The sequence below is a fragment of the Berghia stephanieae genome, chromosome 3 (assembly GCF_034508935.2).
Source record: "Berghia stephanieae isolate SIO BIC M18660-M18661 chromosome 3, UCSD_Bste_1.3, whole genome shotgun sequence".
Classification (NCBI taxonomy): Eukaryota; Metazoa; Mollusca; class Gastropoda; order Nudibranchia; family Aeolidiidae; genus Berghia; species Berghia stephanieae.
Window position 1 is genome coordinate 25,913,140 of NC_088362.1, and position 19,679 is coordinate 25,932,818.

The 19,679-nt window shown below is 36.0% G+C and overlaps 1 protein-coding gene across 50 annotated transcripts in view; it reads left to right on the forward strand.

Annotated features, from left to right (window-relative positions):
* The window catches only part of LOC144967431 (anoctamin-4-like), a 165,623-nt gene that overhangs the window by 86,909 nt on the left and 59,035 nt on the right, over positions 1–19,679 (forward strand). For 8 of the 50 annotated variants that reach the window (XM_078904667.1, XM_078904653.1, XM_078904649.1 and 5 more), the window contains 3 exons: positions 1,155–1,211; positions 8,077–8,133; positions 14,869–14,912. In XM_078904667.1, coding sequence (XP_078760793.1) covers positions 1,190–1,211; positions 8,077–8,133; positions 14,869–14,912 — 123 coding nt within the window. In that variant the 5' untranslated portion in view covers positions 1,155–1,189. Of the gene's footprint in view, positions 1–1,154; positions 1,212–3,286; positions 3,395–5,320; positions 5,354–8,076; positions 8,134–14,868; positions 14,913–16,970; positions 16,995–19,679 lie in introns of all 50 variants that reach the window. The other 42 variants (XM_078904666.1, XM_078904674.1, XM_078904676.1 and 39 more) reach the window with 9 other exon arrangements.

Here is a 19,679-nt window from a genome sequence, read left to right on the forward strand (position 1 = left end):
GATTAAAATATCTGAAACCTAAGAGTTTTATGAAGTCCCAGGTTCGAATTGAGAGTTTTTGACAAGTTAGGGATCATAATATTCATCGCCGATCAATATTGAAAGTAACATTTTTCCAGCCAAAATGAAATAAAGGTGTTTTGTTCGTTTTCGACAGCGCTATCGATCTATGGCGATACCATTTCTCTTCCATAACCCCGACCTCTCCTCTATCCACTCTTTCCACTGTTGTATTAGCTGCTCATCTTCCTCTACAAAAAAAAAAAAAAAGAATAATTGAGCTTTTATAAAGAGCAATATCCACAAAACGTGTGCAAACCTCTTTACAAGGGGTCCCTGGCTAACAGCAACACTTAACGTGTAGGACGGGACATTTTTTTCGGGTAGATACAACGCTATCAACGGCCTGAGTACAGTGAGAAATTGTGAGTAAATAGCCGTTTCCAAGGATTCAACTATGCACCGGCCGAACGAGGCTCGAACCCAGGACCTTTCGATCCGAAAGCGAGTGTCATACCACTAGACCACATAGCCGCTCTCTTCCATCCAATCCCCTTAATTTGGTGATTGTGAAAATGGACAATTTATTTATTTATTTAAGGGTATCGGTGTTTGTCGGGATATCATCATTAATAAGCGACAACTGATAAGAGAGTATGCATGCCTGAGATCATAGCAAGATGGAAGATACTTGAGTAAACTGCCACACATCTTTTTCAAACTGGGGATAATGAATGGAGAGGCTTCGGGTGGGAACAATACAGACACTGGACGTTTCGGGTACAGACCCCTCGTCAGCATAACAATAAACAATAAATGAACGTGGAAAACTAATAAAATGGAGTATAACTTGTCTGTACTCACTGGAACAATACAGACAATGGACGTTTCGGGTGCAAACACTTCGTCAGCACAACACCGTGTACAAATATGCAGGTCTGACATCTCAACCCACTTTTGGGCCTAGTTTAACATTGTTGTAATGGACAATATTTTGCCTCATTTTTGGAGATTTCCTTTAGAACAATGAGCCCATAAGGAATTGGGTTATCAGACCTGCAAATAATTGCACGTCGATCGAAACGCATAAAGGTTATTCTAGTATGCCACGGACTAATTTGTTTTCTCTTTCTCTTTCCCACCATATGTTTCAGGAGTTTCCCCATCGGGATCTAACCTATATCCCAACATGGACGGAGCAGGACGCGCAGGTAAGCGGGGAAACCCCTCTAACTAACCAATGAAATTAATGGAAATATTATTATGTAATAGCAAAGACAATGTTTTAATGACGTAACAAGATGGCAGCTCTAATCTCCCCAAGCATGCCAGCACATTGAACGCCTGCATGCTGGACACGTGATGACCCTACCTTGTTTCCTTTTTGAGACTCCAATAATTATGTTGACCTATTATCTCTACAAGGTATAGGCTTCAACAGTCGTGACGTCACTTCCCTCGTAACTGGTTCTATACTATTGGGAAAATGGCGGACGCCCTTATGAATACTTCTCCGACGAGCATAAAAGTGTATCCGGAGGAGAAAAACATTATAAATCTGATCATGTTTTGACTTTTATAAATTCTGATCACATGACATGTGAAAAAGTTCTAGTCATAATTAAGAATAAAAAGTACCGATTTTCTTTGTTTAGAACCAAGCTGCTTGTTGCTGGGCGGACGTGACATCAGACTATTGAATCCTATCATGCCGGGGTGATCAAAATGTTTAAAATGTATTTTAAGCATAACATGATATAAAATTTAATTTGAAATCACATTATTTCTGTTGGCGACTTTAAGAAACTGATCGACAAGCAATTTAATTAATCCATGGGAACAATACAGACAGTGGACGTTTCAGGTACAAACCCTTCGTTAGCACAACAATAAACAAATGAACGTTCCACCGTCGTGGAACATTCATTTGTTTATTGTTCTGCTGACGAAAGGTTTATACCCGAAACGTCCATTGTCTGTATTGTTCCCCCATCCGAAGCCTCTTCCATTATCAGTCTTTCGTTAGGAAGTTCAGGAGACTCACTGACGGACACGAAGATGTTGTATCAACCCCAATGTTATCCTTAACAAAAACTATTAGTTTTGACCATAATATCAGACTCGCTTTAACTTTTTCCTCTACCCAGTAGTTGCTAGTCTTCTAAGTCATTGCCTCATAGTGGTGGCCGCAGTAAACTAAATAGTTATCATTCGTTCGTCAATTGTTATGCTTCTATTATTTATCTTTTAAACAAATACACAATGATCATCATCGCTGTCAGATGCTCAGACTGAACACAGAACGCAGACATGTTGAATGTTTGTATTGTGTCTGTCACGTGGTTTCTGATGAGTAACGTTGTCATGGTCACTATTATGTATTGTCTTCGTGTTTCACCCCTTATTCTAAGTCAAAGTTGATTTATCGAGTGTAAACAACAAGCAATTCGCCATTTGATTTCTGAAATACGAAATTTCTTGTAATCTATGTCAAATTTGATTTATCAAGTGTAAACAATAAACAATTCGCCCTTTTATTTCTGAAATACAATTTTTGGTGATCTTAGTCTAATTTGATTTATGAAATGTAAATAACAAGCAATTTGCCCTTTTTTTTCTGAAATACAATTTTTTGGTAATCTAGATCTAAGTCAAATTTGCTTTATTTTGTGTAAACAACAAACAATTCATCCTTTTATTTCTGAAATACAATTTTTTAATAATCTATAATGAACCATAATAATTGAAATGTTAAACAGCCTGGGCTAAAATTCGATTCATGAAGAGGATGATAGATGTAAGAATATTAACAATAACAATCTGAGGTTTGGTTCGAATACTCATTGTCTCCATTCGATCAGGAACAAAGGCAGTGTTTTGATAAAGAATCGATACCAAGATTCCCACATTTCGTAACAATTATTGTATTCGACAAGGATTTGAATTATACAATCGATGCTACAGACGCATTTGTTTCCTGTTAAATTGTTTCCATGGTGACGAGTAAATAAAGAATTTTCTATAATTAGAGTTCCAGTTAGTGAAATTCTCTTGGATGTTACGCTTGTTCATTTCACAGGTCTCTAGTCAGTGTATACGTGTTTTATTTCACTGCAACAAGTGTGTACATTTTTCTGTCAATTATTGTTCACAATTTGACACAGTATGTGTGTTGTTTCTATGCGTATCCCACTTCTGTGATATCCAATCAGCTGTGCTATTTCTTGGCGTGATATCCTGTTTGTTTTTCTCCTCCCTATCCGTATTGGTATCGGGGATCGTTTAGAGGAAGAAGAGGAACGGACCCTGATGCTGGACGATACTATGACGACAGACCTGAAAATCAATAGCAGTAGCAGCCCAACTGGCTCAAATCTTACATCTCCCTCCAGAGGTATCATCTACATTATCATTATCGTTGTGGTCGTCGTCGTTGTTGTCAATTTTTTCTCCAATTCCTGGTGGTGACGGAAGCATCCGATTATAATGATTATTAATAATCGTTTATAAAGACCCCCCCCCCCTCTTGAAATTGCATGCTACCTCCTCGTCCATGATGTTTTGTGTTGATTTCTAGGAAATAACTCACTTCTCGAACACGCAGCACTAGACCAAGATGGACGCACCCTTTTGCATGACTTGCACGTGGACTAATTTATTCCTTTTTTTATAATTTTCATTAAAAAAAGTTCCTCTGAAATTAGCTTGTTTTTTGTTTGTTTTTCTCATCCATTTGAAATTATGTTAAAATGACTCTAGATGACAAAAATCAGAAGTGTGCATCATCAAGAAATGATTTTGAAAGTTTTTTTATCGCCTTAAACGGATTTGTGATGCCTTGAAAAATGTTCTCAATGGAAAGATTCACCAGGAACCATAATCCTAAATATGAACCAATTTGATTTTTATTTTCACTGCATTCTATTTAAATCATTTTTCAAGGAATGAAATGTCTTGTAAAGCATGGAACAACGTCTCAGGTTTAACGACATCTACCTGTTTTTCTCTTTGTTTCAAATCGAAAATGCACGTCTTCGTTCATTTTCCGTCTCTTGGTGGTTTAAAATGACAATAATTTTTTATCTTCTCTGATGGTTTGGATGTGATCTATACTTCAAAATACTTTTGTAACAAAGCATTATTTATGAGCAATTTGAAATTAGTATAGCGTGTTATGTTTTCAAGGAGGTATGCGTTACACTGGGCTCTTTAGTTGTAATAATGATGGTAGCATTAGGTCGTTAGTTTCTTTATTCATACCAGAACGTTCCGCTGTTACAAATTTGGTATTGACATTGTTGTCTTGTCTTGATTCAGTAAATGTTGTCGGTTCTCTAATCTCAGCATGTTATTCGTTGTGGGTTCATTGTTGTGTTTTTAACCAATTGTTTTCGAGGAGAAAAATCGCATATTTGATGAAATGATAATGGATTGTATTTGCATGATTTGTTTTGTTAAATCATACACATATTCATACATTTTATTTATTTACATATTTTTATTTCACTGCATCATTTTCTTTCATAACTTATTATTGTATAATTATATCATCACTACCAACACCTCCTTCCTCAATGCACATTTTGTCTTGACTCAATCCCGGTCACTTCTACATCACATCATGTCTGCATGTCACACGCTGGCCGTCTTAATATTCCAGCCTTCAAGTTTCCAAAGAATCAAGTCACAAAATGTAGCAAAAAAAAAAAAAAAGAAAGAAAAGAAAGTGAGCTGAAAAGTGCTCTTAATGGAGTTCGGGGTAACATGTCAAACTTACCACTGGTTGCCTAACTGAATACATCGTCACTCTCAATGCTCTTCAATTTCTGTTGTTGACTGTACCTATTCATACCACGACAAACCCGACAAAATTCGAATTTTGCAAGAGAGCCAAACTAAATGAGTAGATATAAATATAAATAAATTTATAAACAAATTATTGAATTAATTAAGTAAGTAAATTATTAATTGATAAGAAAAAAAAAGAGAAACAAACTATCCTCCATTACTAAGTCTAAATAGGCATTTTCGGCGTCCTTGAAGTTCACATTTTTAGATGCCAGGAACAGAATTACAAGATCTCGTTGATAGACGCAGAAGGACCAATATAAAGGTATCTCTAACCAATTTTGACGATACGAAATTGTGTTACTGCACGGCCACATTCTGTGACAAAATTCTTTGGGATCAAAGAAGATACCATAACATTACGATGGCTGCAGCAACACCCCCCCCCCCCTTTTTTTTTTTTTTCTCCCCCCCCCCCCCTCCCCCTACCATTTATTCACCTTGTCTACCACCATCTTCATCACGATCCCAGGTCGAACCAACACCGGATACGTAGGTGACCAAGGTAGGTCGAAGACTCACGTCATCTACTACTTCCACTAAAAACCCTAGTCACGTGATGTGTCCCAGCTTCCATCTGCCTAACTAGCACGACTGACGTCATCACATTTTGTGTACCATAGAGAATATTCCATATTATCTAGATGTCCAACAAACATTACATCTTCACATTTTGTACCATAGAGAAAATTCCATATCTAGATGTCCAACAAACATTACACCATCACATTTTGTACCATAGAGAAAATTCCATATTATCGAGATGTCCAACAAACATTACATCATCACATTTTGTACCATAGAGAATATTCCATATCTAGATGTCCAACAAACATTACATCATCACATTTTGTACCATAGAGAAAATTCCATATTATCTAGATGTCCAACAAACATTGCATCATCACATTTTGTACCATAGAGAATATTCCATATCTAGATGTCCAACAAACGTTACATCATCACATTTTGTACCATAGAGAATATTCCATATTAGATTCCAACAAACATAAATAACATTGTACATAGAATTCCAATAGATGTCCAAAATTACACCTTCACATTAATTTTACAATCAGAATCACATTTTTAAAATGCATAAAAGAACTAATTAATCCGAGATAGATCGTCCATACACGACATTATGCATACAAAACTTCCACGTATTCAGATGGAAATCCGAATAATGTCAATATGTTGAGGACTCATATTTGATTCCATAACACATCACTTTCGTTAGGATTTTCTATTTTCTTGATGATAAAATTGAAGTGTAGAAACAACATTTCTTTCCCATATCACATTTCTTGATTATCTTATCATCATTGTTTTATTCGAGAGCTACAAACAATTACAGTTTCGAAATAAAAGGATGTCATTAGTTTTTTTACTTTTAAAAATCTGATCTTTGATTATAAATGGAAATTCAAATATGTGATTATAATATCACCTCCCCTGACAGGATTGATATTCGATGTCTCAACACAAACAATATCAGACAACTCATTTAGGATCTAATTTAAGTTGGGAAGATTTTAGTTCAAACCAATTCCCCAGCTAAGGTGCATTGCTTCATCTGGATACCGTGCTCCTGCTTTTGGCTGTTGTTAGTTAAGTTGTTAGTGGTGGCATGGGGATTTTAGTTAAACTCTAGTGGCCTTTTTGTTACAGATGGTAAGAACATATTCGCATCTACAAGACAAGAAATTTTATATTGATGTTGTTTATAGAAAGTAGAACTTTCTAGAAGTTTTGAATATTTACTCACGATGAATATATTATTATTATTTTCCAAATCTTGATATTTTATCAATGTAGCCACTTTCATGTAGTCATTGCCATGTTATAATTTCTGAATGTTTTTACGATTAGTTTTTCAAATAACACTTAACGTACCTATACCATGCAACTGCTGTGATGGCTGTGAGCGCTATGACATGTTAGATATTATATTATGGGCATTTTGGTCAACTTCGATTCATTACGAATCATGTCTATCGTGTACCAAACTTTCTATTTCTTGAATGGTTCATCAGACAATATCACACATTTCCTATTCCTTCAGTTTTTCTACTCCGATTTCAGATTTCGTGATCTTCTGAAGGAAAACTCTTCTATATAATCATAGCACTTCTTGGGTTACTTGGGTTAGAGTGTTAGTAATTCCAACAAAACAACAACAACACACCCAAAAACAAAAAAAAAACAAAACAAAAAACTAAAACAAAAACAAGATTATCAGCTCGTCACCGTCATATCATCATCATCATCATCCCTACCACCAACCATCACCACAGTCATCAATATCAACACCACCACCAACAACAAAAACCACAACGACAACACAGTGCTACCATTACATCCACACCAATCATGATAAAAACCCACAATAAAAAGCATCACCAACCCCAATATTATGAAACCCCAGAGAGGCTGCGATAAAAATCACACAGATGGCGGTATTAATGCCCTGGTTATTTACCACACCAGCCCTTTGCAGTCTCTCGTATTCCATCGAAATGTCAAGCTAATTGCATACCCGCTTTCGATGTCGTGTTAAAAACCAACGATCCAGCTTTATGATGCAGCCATCTATATTTTATTTATTCCTGATACGACGCTCAATGCCCTAGCCATATTGTTTTCGTTTAGGTTTTTGGTTTTGTTTGTGTTTGGTTTTTGTTTTTTTATTTTGTTGTGTTTTTTATCATTGTTTGTTTGGTGTTGTTGTTTTGTTTTGTTTTTTGCTTGATTTTCTTTTGTCTTTTTCCATGTTTTTTTTTTTTTTTTTGGCTTTCTTTTGTTTTTAGTATTGTTTTGTTTTTGGTTGTGTGTGAGGGGGGGGGGGGGTGCTGTGTTTTGTGCTGGGTTTTTTTGTGTTTTTGTTTTGTTTTTGTTTTTAGTTTGTTGTGTTTTTTTTATTTTTGAGGATTTTCTTGGGAGGGGGGTTAAATCTCTAAAGGGTTTCATCTACCATCTGGAATAAGTAGCAAGTTCTCCGAATATCCTCATTTACTCCGACATTTTCAGACATTTTCATTCACGCTTTTGGATGTTTTCTAACATTGTTAATTATTTTTTTTTCGTAAAAGTAAGCAATAGCTTTACTTCTTACTTCCCTGCATTTGATTGTTATAATCATAATAATAATAATACGTATTATCATTCGAATTGCCCCTTTTGCATGCATGTGTATGAAATGTGTTCCAATTCCTTGCGTTCCTACAGCCCAAGACGAGCCACAGAGACACGTATCGGTTCTGAGCATCAAACCAAGGCCTAGAGGTTGTTCATCTATCTCTGACTTTCTTGGTTTTTTTTGTTTTTGTTTTGTTTTACATTTTGGTTTATTTCAGCTGTCTTGCCTGCCTGCCTTTTGCTTTGTTTCATAACAGCGTCAATCATTCCTCTAATCAATGCTATGGTGAAGACTCAACTTGATTCGTTTTAACCCTCTGCTGACCACCTGCAGCAAATCGACACAATATATACATTTTTCTTATTCATAATAATTTTGTACATCACAAACTTTGAAGAATAATTTTTGTTTAATCAATAAGAACATAAAGTTGTTTTGTAGAGAGATTGTTTGAGTTTAAGAAATCCATTAATATTTTTGCTGGGTAAGCCTGCCATTTTGGGCAAATACTGAAAATGATCGGTAAGGGAAGAGTTAATGTTGGAATTGATGACTAAAGACATAACAAATATTTTGACAATGTAAGACTATTAGTCCTCATTGAGGATTCTTAGCATTTGACACTTCATCATTTTTTATTGTTGTGGATGTGCTAGAATTGTGTAGAATCGGTTATACGACTCGCATGCCCGATGAAAGCCAACGGCCAATTGAGGACTGAGTATTTTGAAATAGTATAATTTAAATGATATGTGATGTGCCTTTGACATAGCTACAAAAAGTGTTGGGTCTTCACGCTAAATTTCCTGTTGTCACACAATACAGAAGTGGTTTTGTAAACGCTGATGGTTTTTTTCTTTTTTGTTTTGTTAATATATAATTTGACTTTGCCACAACCTTTGGCCTCACTTCCGGGCATGGAACTATTGAGTGAGTGTTTAATGTAGGTATTCTGAACGTGTATAGGGCCTTAGGTTTGGGATGGGAAGTAAACGGTTAAAGGTTTAAGCATTTGGGAATTAAAGGTTGACTCCATAGATCGGAGAAGAGTGGGTATCAACTATATAAACTAGAACTGCCAACTTGAAATTTCAAAAATTCGTACTTTTCGGGAAAACAAAAGAGAAAAATGTACTTTAAATAGCTTTAGAAATAGACAATGTGCTCTCAATATGGTTAAAAATGCTCCAAAGTCATGAATATAGGTTCTAAGAAGCAAGACTCCTTTTCAACAAGATTTATTGAGCCAAAGAGGCTTGTGCAGTTCTGTAGCTGGAGCAAAAAATTCGTATTTCTACGATATAACCATGGCCCAATGTGTCTCAAACATCAAATACTTGCATCATTAGATCGTTTATACTTAGTGTATATTATTAGGGGTAGGGGTGGGTGCGACGTGTACACAGATGCAGGTCTGACATCCGAACCCACTTATAGACCGAGTTTAACATTGTTGTAAGGGACAATATCTTGCGTCATTTTTTTGTATGTTTTGATATTTCCATTACAACAATGAGCCCATAAGGAATTGGGTTACCAGGCCTGCAAATAAGTGCACGTCGGGTGGGTGTCTTGTTAGATGGGGGGATAATTTTATTTTAAAAACATGATCTATCTATATAACAAAAACTAATGAAAGACAAGATCTCTTTGAATCGCTTTTACACACTGTGTATAAATAAATCTGTATCGTATCCCGAACACCAATTATTCTAATTGCTTGCTTTGTTATTATTTCGTAGATCAGCACCCCATTACAGGAACAGGGGGGACACCATCACCATCTATCTACTCCGACCAGCTTGAAGTCTATCTCAAGCTGTGCCAAAAAAGATCATTTTCGTGACATTTCGTGACGTCGTTATGAATCTGACAATAAATTCGAAATTATTATTTTAAGTCATAATTTTGAAAACATGAAGAATTTCATTTTCGACCATTTTTTTTTCTTCTGGGTTGAATAGTAATGAAATTATTTAAAATGTAGTATTTTCTCCCAATATCATAGCAGAAAAAAAGTAGTCCTTCAGAGACATTAGGCCCGTGGAGCCTGAGTTTATCCCGGTTTCTATAGCGTGAAACGGACAACAGCAATTGCTTGCTATCCTTTGGATAGGACGCTAGTCTGTCGCAAAGTACTTTCTGCCAAACCTAACAGACTCAGCTACCCATTCACTGCTGCTGAGTGGACAGGGGGGGGGGGTCAGAAAAAAAATCTCGACTGCACCCGCGATCGATCACGGTCCCTTTGCGCGCGTGTGAGGCGAGTGTTCTATCAACTGAGCTATCGGGACCCCGTATCATAGCAGATCCAGCTATTTAAAATATCGAAAAGAATAATCGGACATAATCGATAATTTATCTTCGCCTTTTTGGATCATTTAAGAATTTATTTCAGCTATTCTTTTGGTAATAGTCTGTTAGTTTTTGGATTATTTAGCAAAATTTGTCCTTTTTTCCCAATTCAAAATAACTTTATATCGATGTATTTTTGATGAACGCGTTACCTTTCGGTTACGGTCTTTGCTTCGTATCCGAAAGGTACCGAGTTCGATCACCCGTCGCAGCTGCGTTGTGTGGCCATGAGCTAGTTAGTCACCTCGCCCTAGCTCTATTTGCGGCGCTGCACTGCGGCTGATGCCTGGGTTATTCCAGTCTTGCCTTGGAATAGACCCTAGTGAAAGAAAAAAAATTCACCTATAGGATGAACAAAGGGAATTTTGTTATTTTATTTGTTATTTTATTTATTTTTTGTCGCATGCCACGAAAATGATCTTTTGGCTCAGTCTTGTCTTTGAGATTAGTACGGGGTTATTCTGCTAATTGTTAATGATTGTTGTTGTTGATGTGCATACGGAGTACTCGCTTGTCACACACAGGTTGTTATTTTGGTCAGGACTTCAACCGGGTTGATCTCGGCCCCTTTGCATGTGAAACGAGTGCTCTTAGCTATGGGGCACCCTCCCCCTCCCCCCCCCCCCCAAAAAAAAAAAAACAAAAAAAAACAAAAAACAAAAAACAAAAAAACAAAAAAAAAAAACAAAAAAAAAAAATAAATAAATAAAAACCATTTAAAAAAATAAAAAATAATTCAGTATATTCCGTCAATTGTAATAAATTCGGCGTAAAATCACGTTTTGTGCTTGATTGAAGTTCATTCATCACGATCTAGCACCGTTTTGAAAAGACTGACCACAACAAATATCATCTCACATATTATAACTAGGACAACAACACACGTGAGTGCTCCGTTCATTTATGTTGACTTTGTCGAGTCGTAGTGCTGACCTGCCAACTTAAAATTGTGAGAAATTCGTAATTTTTAGGAGATAAATATAGATAGTATGCGCTTGGCTAAGAAGCTCATAACATTGCCATCCGGAAGTATAACGGACCAACACACAAAACTGTGTGTATCCATGAACGTTTATAGTCTGGTTAATACAGTTCAGTGAGCATTACTCATAAACGCGGATGGTAAAAAACAATAACAAAGACCGGAGTGACGTCATCTTCGAACTATCTATAAGTATGTCTTGTCTTGCATCAACTTTCATTTCCAACAAGTTTTACTGACTTAGAGCGTAGCCATCGTTAAGTTGTTATAGCCTGACACTGAAACCCAAAAAAGACTGGCCTTTTGACGTCATTATTTGGTTTTTGCAACCGCCTAGTGAGTTGTCGTTAGTAGTGCTCATGGAACCAAGTGGTCCCATTGGTTGAACTATTGAATACAACTCACGATTTGTTTTCTTTTGTGGCCAAAGACTGGCATTTTGACGTCATTTTTTGGTCATTGTCAGGCTATAGATAGTTCGAAGATGACGTCACTCAGGTCTTTGTTATTGTTTTTTTTGCCATCCGCGTTTATGAGTAATGCTCACTGAACTGTATTAACCCGACTATAAACGTTCATGGACACACACAGTTTTGTGTGTTGGTCCGTTATACTTCCGGATGGCAATGTTATGAGCTTCTTAGCCAAGCGCATACTATCTATAAGTTAACGATGGCTCCGCTCAGAGAAGCTCATAAAGTTCTGAAATTGATACGAATTGTTCGTGATAGTTGGCATGTTTGGAGTAGTCCAGTGCTAATTGTTGGTGAGTGGGTTTTATTTGGAAATATTCGAGTTGTAATGTCTTTTGTGTACCATTTTGTACCACTAATTAAATATAACATTTGTGATAAAATGATATTAAAGAATAAAAAATAACCACGGATTTTTTAAAGCTTGAAGACTCCTGTGTGTTTGTGTGTGTGTGTGTGTGTGTGTGTGTGTTTGTTTGTTTGTGTGTGTGAGCGCACTTGAATCCACGATTTGTTGGTTTGTTGTGATTATTGCTTTGTAATCTATTAAAAGCAAAATTGGGTGTTTTCTCTATCTATCTATCTATCTATCTATCTATCTATCTATCTATCTATCTATCTTTCTGTCTAACTATCTATCTATCTATCTATCTATCTATCTATCTATCTATCTATCTATCTATCCATCTTTCTGTCTATCTATATATCTATCTATCTATCTATTTATATGTCTCTCTCTCTCCCTCTCTCTCTCTCTCTCTCTCTCTCTTCCTCTCTCTCTCTCGTAATCTCTCTCTCTCTCTCTCTCTCTCTCTCTCTCTCTCTCTCTCTCCCTCTCTCCTATGTTGCTGTTATTACCCTTGAATATCCAGTTTTAATCCTTACTTTCAACTCCCCATCCAATTTCGCACATCGTCAATGTTTGAAGTCCTTTTGGATCCTGCCAAGAAATTCATTGTGCCATTGATTAAATTGTTTAGATTTAGATTTCATTTTAAAAAAGAGCAGTCCATATTATAATCGGCAGTGTTATGTTTTAGATGATAATATGTATTACTATCTTGAAAATTCTCGAAAGAAGTTTTAACTTTGAAATTAAATTAATTTTTGATTTGATGTAATATAGACTTATAGAGTTTGTTCTAACTCTTAGTTTTAACGACATGTCCCCCCCCCCCCCCCCCCTTCCTCCTTAATTCTGCATGTTCATTTGATTTTAGACGACTTATGCATATTATACAGGTCTGCTTTTCGAACGCAATTATGGGCCTAGTTTAACATTGTTGTAATGGACTATGTTTTGCATTGTTTTTGTTGTTTTTTTTTTTTTTAGATTTTCATTACAACAATGGGCCCATAATTAACTGAGTTATCAGACCTGCAAATAAGTGCACGTTGATGTTAGATAATCTATGTCTGATGTGTTGTAGAACATATTTTTGATGAAGCTAATTTTTTAGAAAATTTAGAAGTGTTTTTTTAATCTCCTTTTAGACAAAAATACTAAATGTTACTACAATTGATAAGTTTATTTCAATATATTTAATCAGTTAAATGCCGTACTCTGGAAAAAAATTCGTATTTAAAAAATTTGGCCAGAAAACTCGTCCTTCAAAAATCGATCAATTTAAATGACTCTCATCTTGGCAAAAAACTCACAAACCTGGGACTAATGAAGATCTCGCGAGTCCCAGGTTTGAGAGTTTTTGTTAGGTCATTCAAATTGAACGACATCTAAAGGACGAGTTTTCTGGCTAAATTTTTGAATACGAGTTTTTTCCAGACTACGGCAGTTAATGGTTCAAATCCTGTTTTTGAAGCACAAAAGTTTGTATCTCTAACATGTTATGTTACTTAACAGCTTTTTAAATTGTCACGGGTTATTAGCACTTTTTGAATATGATTGCTTTATTTTAAACTAGTAAATATTAGCTTACCAGAACTATAGAGACAAGCCTTTATAATTTTATTAACACATTTGCTACTGTCATAAAATATTCAACAAACTTATCCCTTGACCACGATATCCACGAGATAGGAGCTAATCCCAGCTTTTGAATTGTAAAACGGACAGTAAATAAATTAAATACTTGCTGTCCGTTGGTTTATTATATTTGGCAACAACAAAGTACGTTTAGCCAGTTCTGACACAGCCCCAGGCACCCCAATCACTTTTGATTAGACAAGGAGTCCTGAAAAATTATACGTCAAGGGACAAATTCCAATCCTATTCGTATCTATGTGAGTCAGTTGGTTGGACACCTTTAAAAAAAAGTAGTCGGCATGAGAATTTAAGGTTTGTAAAACAATTCCATAAAAAGAGCAGTTTTAAGAACAACTAGTGAGATATCCTATCTTCTAAAAAACAAATTTCTGATGTCATTTGGGTGGACGTATATTTTTGCAAGGTCTGTATTCGATCTTGTTTCTTCAGAGATTATTCGCTTCTAAGGTTAAAGAATACTGACATTTTGTCTTGATCGAAACTTGGCCTGGACTATTAAAATGAGAGAGAGGGAGAGAGAGAGAGAGAGAGAGAGAGAGAGAGAGAGAGAGAGAGAGAGAGAGAGAGAGATAGCCAAATTGTCTTTAAAATCGTCGACATGAGGGTTGGAATGATGATTACTTGGAATAAGGTCATGATCATATTAGATTTTGAAAAGTCTGAATTTTTTATTTCATCGACTAAGTAATCATGCATAGTTGTAATTGTCATGGAAGATACTTAAGATCCCTTTCACAGTTCATTTTTCTCCATTACAAAAGAAATATTGAAACATGTTCTGGGTTTATTATAATAACTTGAAATATTACTTCATATACCATGTTATATGCCTCGCTACTGGTGCTTATTGACTGCAGATTTTCTTTTAAAATCGTTTTCTCAATATTCTAAATCAACATCATCATGATCCTCATCATCATCATCACCATCATCATCATCATCATCATCATCATCCTCATCATCATCCTCATCATCATCATCATCATCAACATCATCATCATCATTATTTATTTTACAACCACCTTTACCATCTCCTACCCCCGGTCCCCCAACCTTCAATCTACAGATGAGGTCTCGCCTCAAAGTGTCAATGTCCATATTCCGGATGAGGTGAGAAGAGTGAATAATAATATAATTCCCTTACAAAATAAGACTCAGTTCTTTTTTTTTTTCCTTATTTAAAAAACAACAACTTAGTTTTGTATTGATTATTATTATTATTTCTTTTTATTTTCATGTTTACACATACGTTCTATGTTTCCTTGTTAGTTTACTTGTGTGTATATGTGTGTGTTTGTATTTGTGTGTTTTTATGTCTGTTTATACGCGTATAATTGGGTTTGCGTGTTTGTTTCTTTTGTATTTTGTTGTGTATTACTTTGTTAATGTCCTCAATATTTCCATAAGAGTTCACACGAGTTGATCCATATCTTTTGGCAGTCAGTGATCGGGGGTGGTAGAACTGATAAGATTTTTTTCTGCTTTTTTCCAAGTTCTAACAAAAACTTTTCAACTTCGCGGTGTCCCAAGTTCGGGAGTTTTCGCCAAGATGAGGGTCATTTAAATCGATGGATATTTGAAGGGCGTTTTCTAACCACATTTTAAAATACGCATCAGTTAACTGGTTAATTAGAACCTCATCGGCCCTCTACCACGTTCACATTTTTGCAGGCCTGATAGCCCAATTCCGTACGGGCTCATTGTTGTAATGGAAATCTAACCAAAAAAAAAAAAAAAGACGCAAAATGTTGTCCATTACAACAATGTTAAACTAGTCCGATAAGTGAGTTCGGATGTCAGACCTGCATATATGAACACGTTGGCCCTATGAGCAGTAGAGAACAGATGCCAATCCTATGAAACCTTGTTATTTTACATGTGCAATCTTCACGAGTCAAATAATTGATTATGGCCGTTTCTCGGGAACCAAAAACAATGATCGTTGAAAATTATGTTGCCAACTTTCATCTTCTAGTGACTCTTCAACTGCAGTTTACGATCTCCCTCATTTTTGGGGAAGAGGGTGGAAGGATGTGTTTGTATGTTATAATTTGTTATTTTCATGTTGTGTGGAGAACGAATGTTTCAATGTGATTGTATTTTGTATGTTTTTATATTCATATTGACTGTGTATATTTTGAATAACTATTATTTTATTTCTTTGGACTCCGCTTGGATATTTTTGGGTTTATAATATATACCATAATATCTAATGTGTGATTTTGTTTGTGTGGTATTGCTGTGTTCTGTTTTTATTGACTGGGTGGGGATCCTGACCTTCCATAGTGGGCAGGGAGGTACATGCTGTGTCTTCTATCCCCCCATACCCGTTTTCCAATTGTTTCCTGTCATTGTCTTGGAATGAGATTACTTAGTTTTGTCCTGATCCTTGCCGGAGTTCCTTGGCTGGGAGGGAAACAGTCGAATGTCTAGGTATAGTTTTGGGAGATGATATTTATTTCTTTGTAAATCATCTCTCTGTTATGCATTGTTTTATGTTTAGTTTATTATATGATTGGTAAACATTTGAGTGTATTCCTCTTAGTTGGGTCCTGTGCTTGTGTCTGGATGAGACTTTTAGGTGATCTCAAACTAAGTACTTTGACGGTGTGCTCTTGGAATCTACATCTGTTCCCTATTTCAACCAATTCCCCTTTGTCTTACCTTTTCTTTTGTGCTTTAATTGTCATTTTAGAACTTTTTACTATCCCATTTTCTTCCTTTTTACTGGCGCTGATATGACCTTAATGTATTGCAAGTGCCGTAAAACCCTTAAAAACATAAAAACAAAACATGTTTTTATTGAAATTGTCATGAGGGAAACAATATATGAAGTTTGCTGGGAAAACCCGGGAAGATGTGGCAAGCGTCGATTCGATATATGAGCCAAAATCGAAGATAAAGTGTTTCCCTTAGCAACAAATTTTATTCAGAAAAAAAAATTCATAACTTGGGTGAATTCTAATAGACATTGAAAGAAAATTTAAAGTGGTAAATGATCAGAAAATGTTGTCTACGCAACTGCATACATAACTCAATTTATGAAATTTGCTCATCTTTCCGGGTTTTCTCAGCCAGCCACACATACTTCCACTACCACGATCCCGAAGAAGTTGCCAGTGAAACTAACACCACGATATTATTACAATTAATCCTTTGCTTTTCCAGAGTAGCGGCCCCTTCGTCAGACCTGTAAGTCGAGCCCCATCTGACCCAGTTTCAATTTATATTATTTATTCTTTACAGTGTATTTTACTTTTATTCTCATCATTCATCGTTCTTATCGCTGGAAATAAGCTATCTACGCCTCACATAACTTTCACCATCGTTGTCATTGTCGATGTATCATTATCGTAGCTGTTTCCACGAAATTATGAACCATAATAATATTATATACTGTATGGTTTGGGGTTTAGCTCACGGGAGATGGGCTGTATATCTTTTAGAATCACAGGTAGCCACGGGTTGGATTTGATATTGCAGGGTATCTGTTGTACCAGTGTAAGTTAAGAACTATATTCTTTATCAAATGTGCCTTTTGTGTTTCGTCAAAGTAGTATTAAGATACTCGATTTGTTTTTTGTTTTGTTTTGTTTTTTTTTTTGGCCGGGGGGGGGGGGGTTCCCATAAATCTCAAATTAACCCACACCTAGGTGTCCTTGGATTTTTAAAAATTAAAATCCTCAGACTTCTGAAAAAGTCTTTCGAAGCTTCTAAGATTTCTCTTCAACTGATTCTTGTGAGCATCTTTTTAGATTCTTGCGAGCAATTTTTTAGATTCTTGTGAGAATATTTTTAGAGGCGTGCTTAAGTTTTCATAATCTTCAATGATTTTAGAATTGAATATGGTCTCTTTAGCTCGAGAGAATTCAAAGTTGCCATCGACCCCAGAAACAAAAAGAAAAGTAAATCAAACGAATTGTCTCCCTTGTCTTCTATTGGGACGAACAGATACCTTGCTTAATATGTATGTATTTGTAGCTGTGGAAGTAGGCCATCACTGTCCTTGTCCGACTAACCGTGCAAACGCCTGGGCATGTTTTTTATAATGTAGAGTTTTTTCTAGATAAAGTGATTTACTAGCCTAGGAAGGGACCTTTGAACTTTTAGCTGCGGTGAAGCAAATCGGTTCTCATGAGCAAAGCCTGTTCCTACAGATAGAACGAAGTTGACGTCACTCAGGTCTTTGTTATTGTTTGTTTTGTTGTTTTTTTTGTTTTTTTTTTTTGTTTTTTTTTGCCATCCACGTTTATGGGTACTTCTCACTTAACTGTATTATCCAAACCATAGAAGATCATGGTTTCACCTCGTTTTGTGTGTTGGTCCGTTATACTTCCGGATGGCAATGTTGTGAGCTTCTTAGCCAAGCGTACTAGTACTATCTATAGGAATCAGATTTTGAAGTCTTTTCCTATCCGTGCCTACTCTCTTACTCAATAATGTTAGTCAGTCTACATCAGAACGAACCCGAGTGTAAGTGTAAGGTCGCATTTGACATTTAACCCAAACACATTTGTGACGTGGCGTAGTAATAGTAGCTTGGACTCGATCACTAGTAGTAGTAGTATCGTTCGGCTACACTTCTATGTTCAAGGTATCAATCCAGGTTCTGAAGTCATCATCACATTTGTTGATGGTTTCAAATCCCCCTTCAAGTTTTGTCTCTGGGCAATCTAGTACGAGGTGGTTTGCATCTTGTGGTGCTTGGTTGCACTTTGGGCATGTTGGTGATTCTTGGAGCCCCCATTTGTGCATGTTGGCAGCTGTTCTTGTATGTTTTGACCGTAGTCTATTTGCAGCTACCCAGTATTTTCTTGGTTGATCATGTGGACCTGGGAGGCTTTTACAGGGATCTTCAATTAGTTCCCCTCCTGTTGGTTTATTCCTTTTCCATTCCTCGCACCAGGCTTCTTGCGTGTTGTAGTTTTCTTTCTTTGATTGTTGCATTTCGAAGCTCGAAGAAATACATAACAATGTGAAATTGAATAGAGAGTCTAAGCTTCAATTTAATAAACGAAAACAGATAATGTCGACATTTCGGGTTTCCCCTTTATCAACAAAACAGGATGAATGAAACACTATATGTTATCTCATTCGTCTGTAGTGTTTCATTCATCCTGTTTTGTTGATAAAAGGGAAACCCGAAACGTCAACATTATCTGATTTCGTTTATTAAATTGAAGATTACATTCAATTTCACATTGTTATTTATGTTGACAAAGACGTTTTGCTGAGCGACTCAAGAACCTTCGTGTAGGTCTTAACTTTTCTCATCACAACTTAGTTTGTATTATTCTATAAAACACTGTGAAATTACACTTGGCATTTGCACGTATAGACTCGGACAATGACTATATATATCTTTGATGTTAATTGATGTCAATATGTCTTTATCACCTACGTCCACCTCTTTACAAGTCTGATAACCGAATGTAATTACGGGCTTATATTATCATTCTTTTCAATTTTAAACCGTTTGTTTATGATTATTCCCATAGCAACAATGAAACAACAACTAATTGGGGTCAATCAGACTTGTATATGAATGGACGTAGCTTCTTCACCAATGCCTTTTCCGATGTGTTTGAATCTTATTTCAATGTTTAAGTAGATGATATTCATATTTTTAGTGGTCAGAAATCTCAAATTCACTTTACAGTAATGCAAAATTTTATGTATGATTTGATAAGAATTTTTTTTAATGCATAAATGATTTCCCATTTCATTTTCAACATTCTTCTTCTTCTTCCTTTTCCTCCTCCTCCTCCTCTTCTGCCTCGTCTTCCTCGTCTTCCCTGTCCTATTTCCTCATTTTCTTCATTTAATGTCTTCAACCATTGATGGTCATTATCGTCATATTATCATTCCACGAGGTTG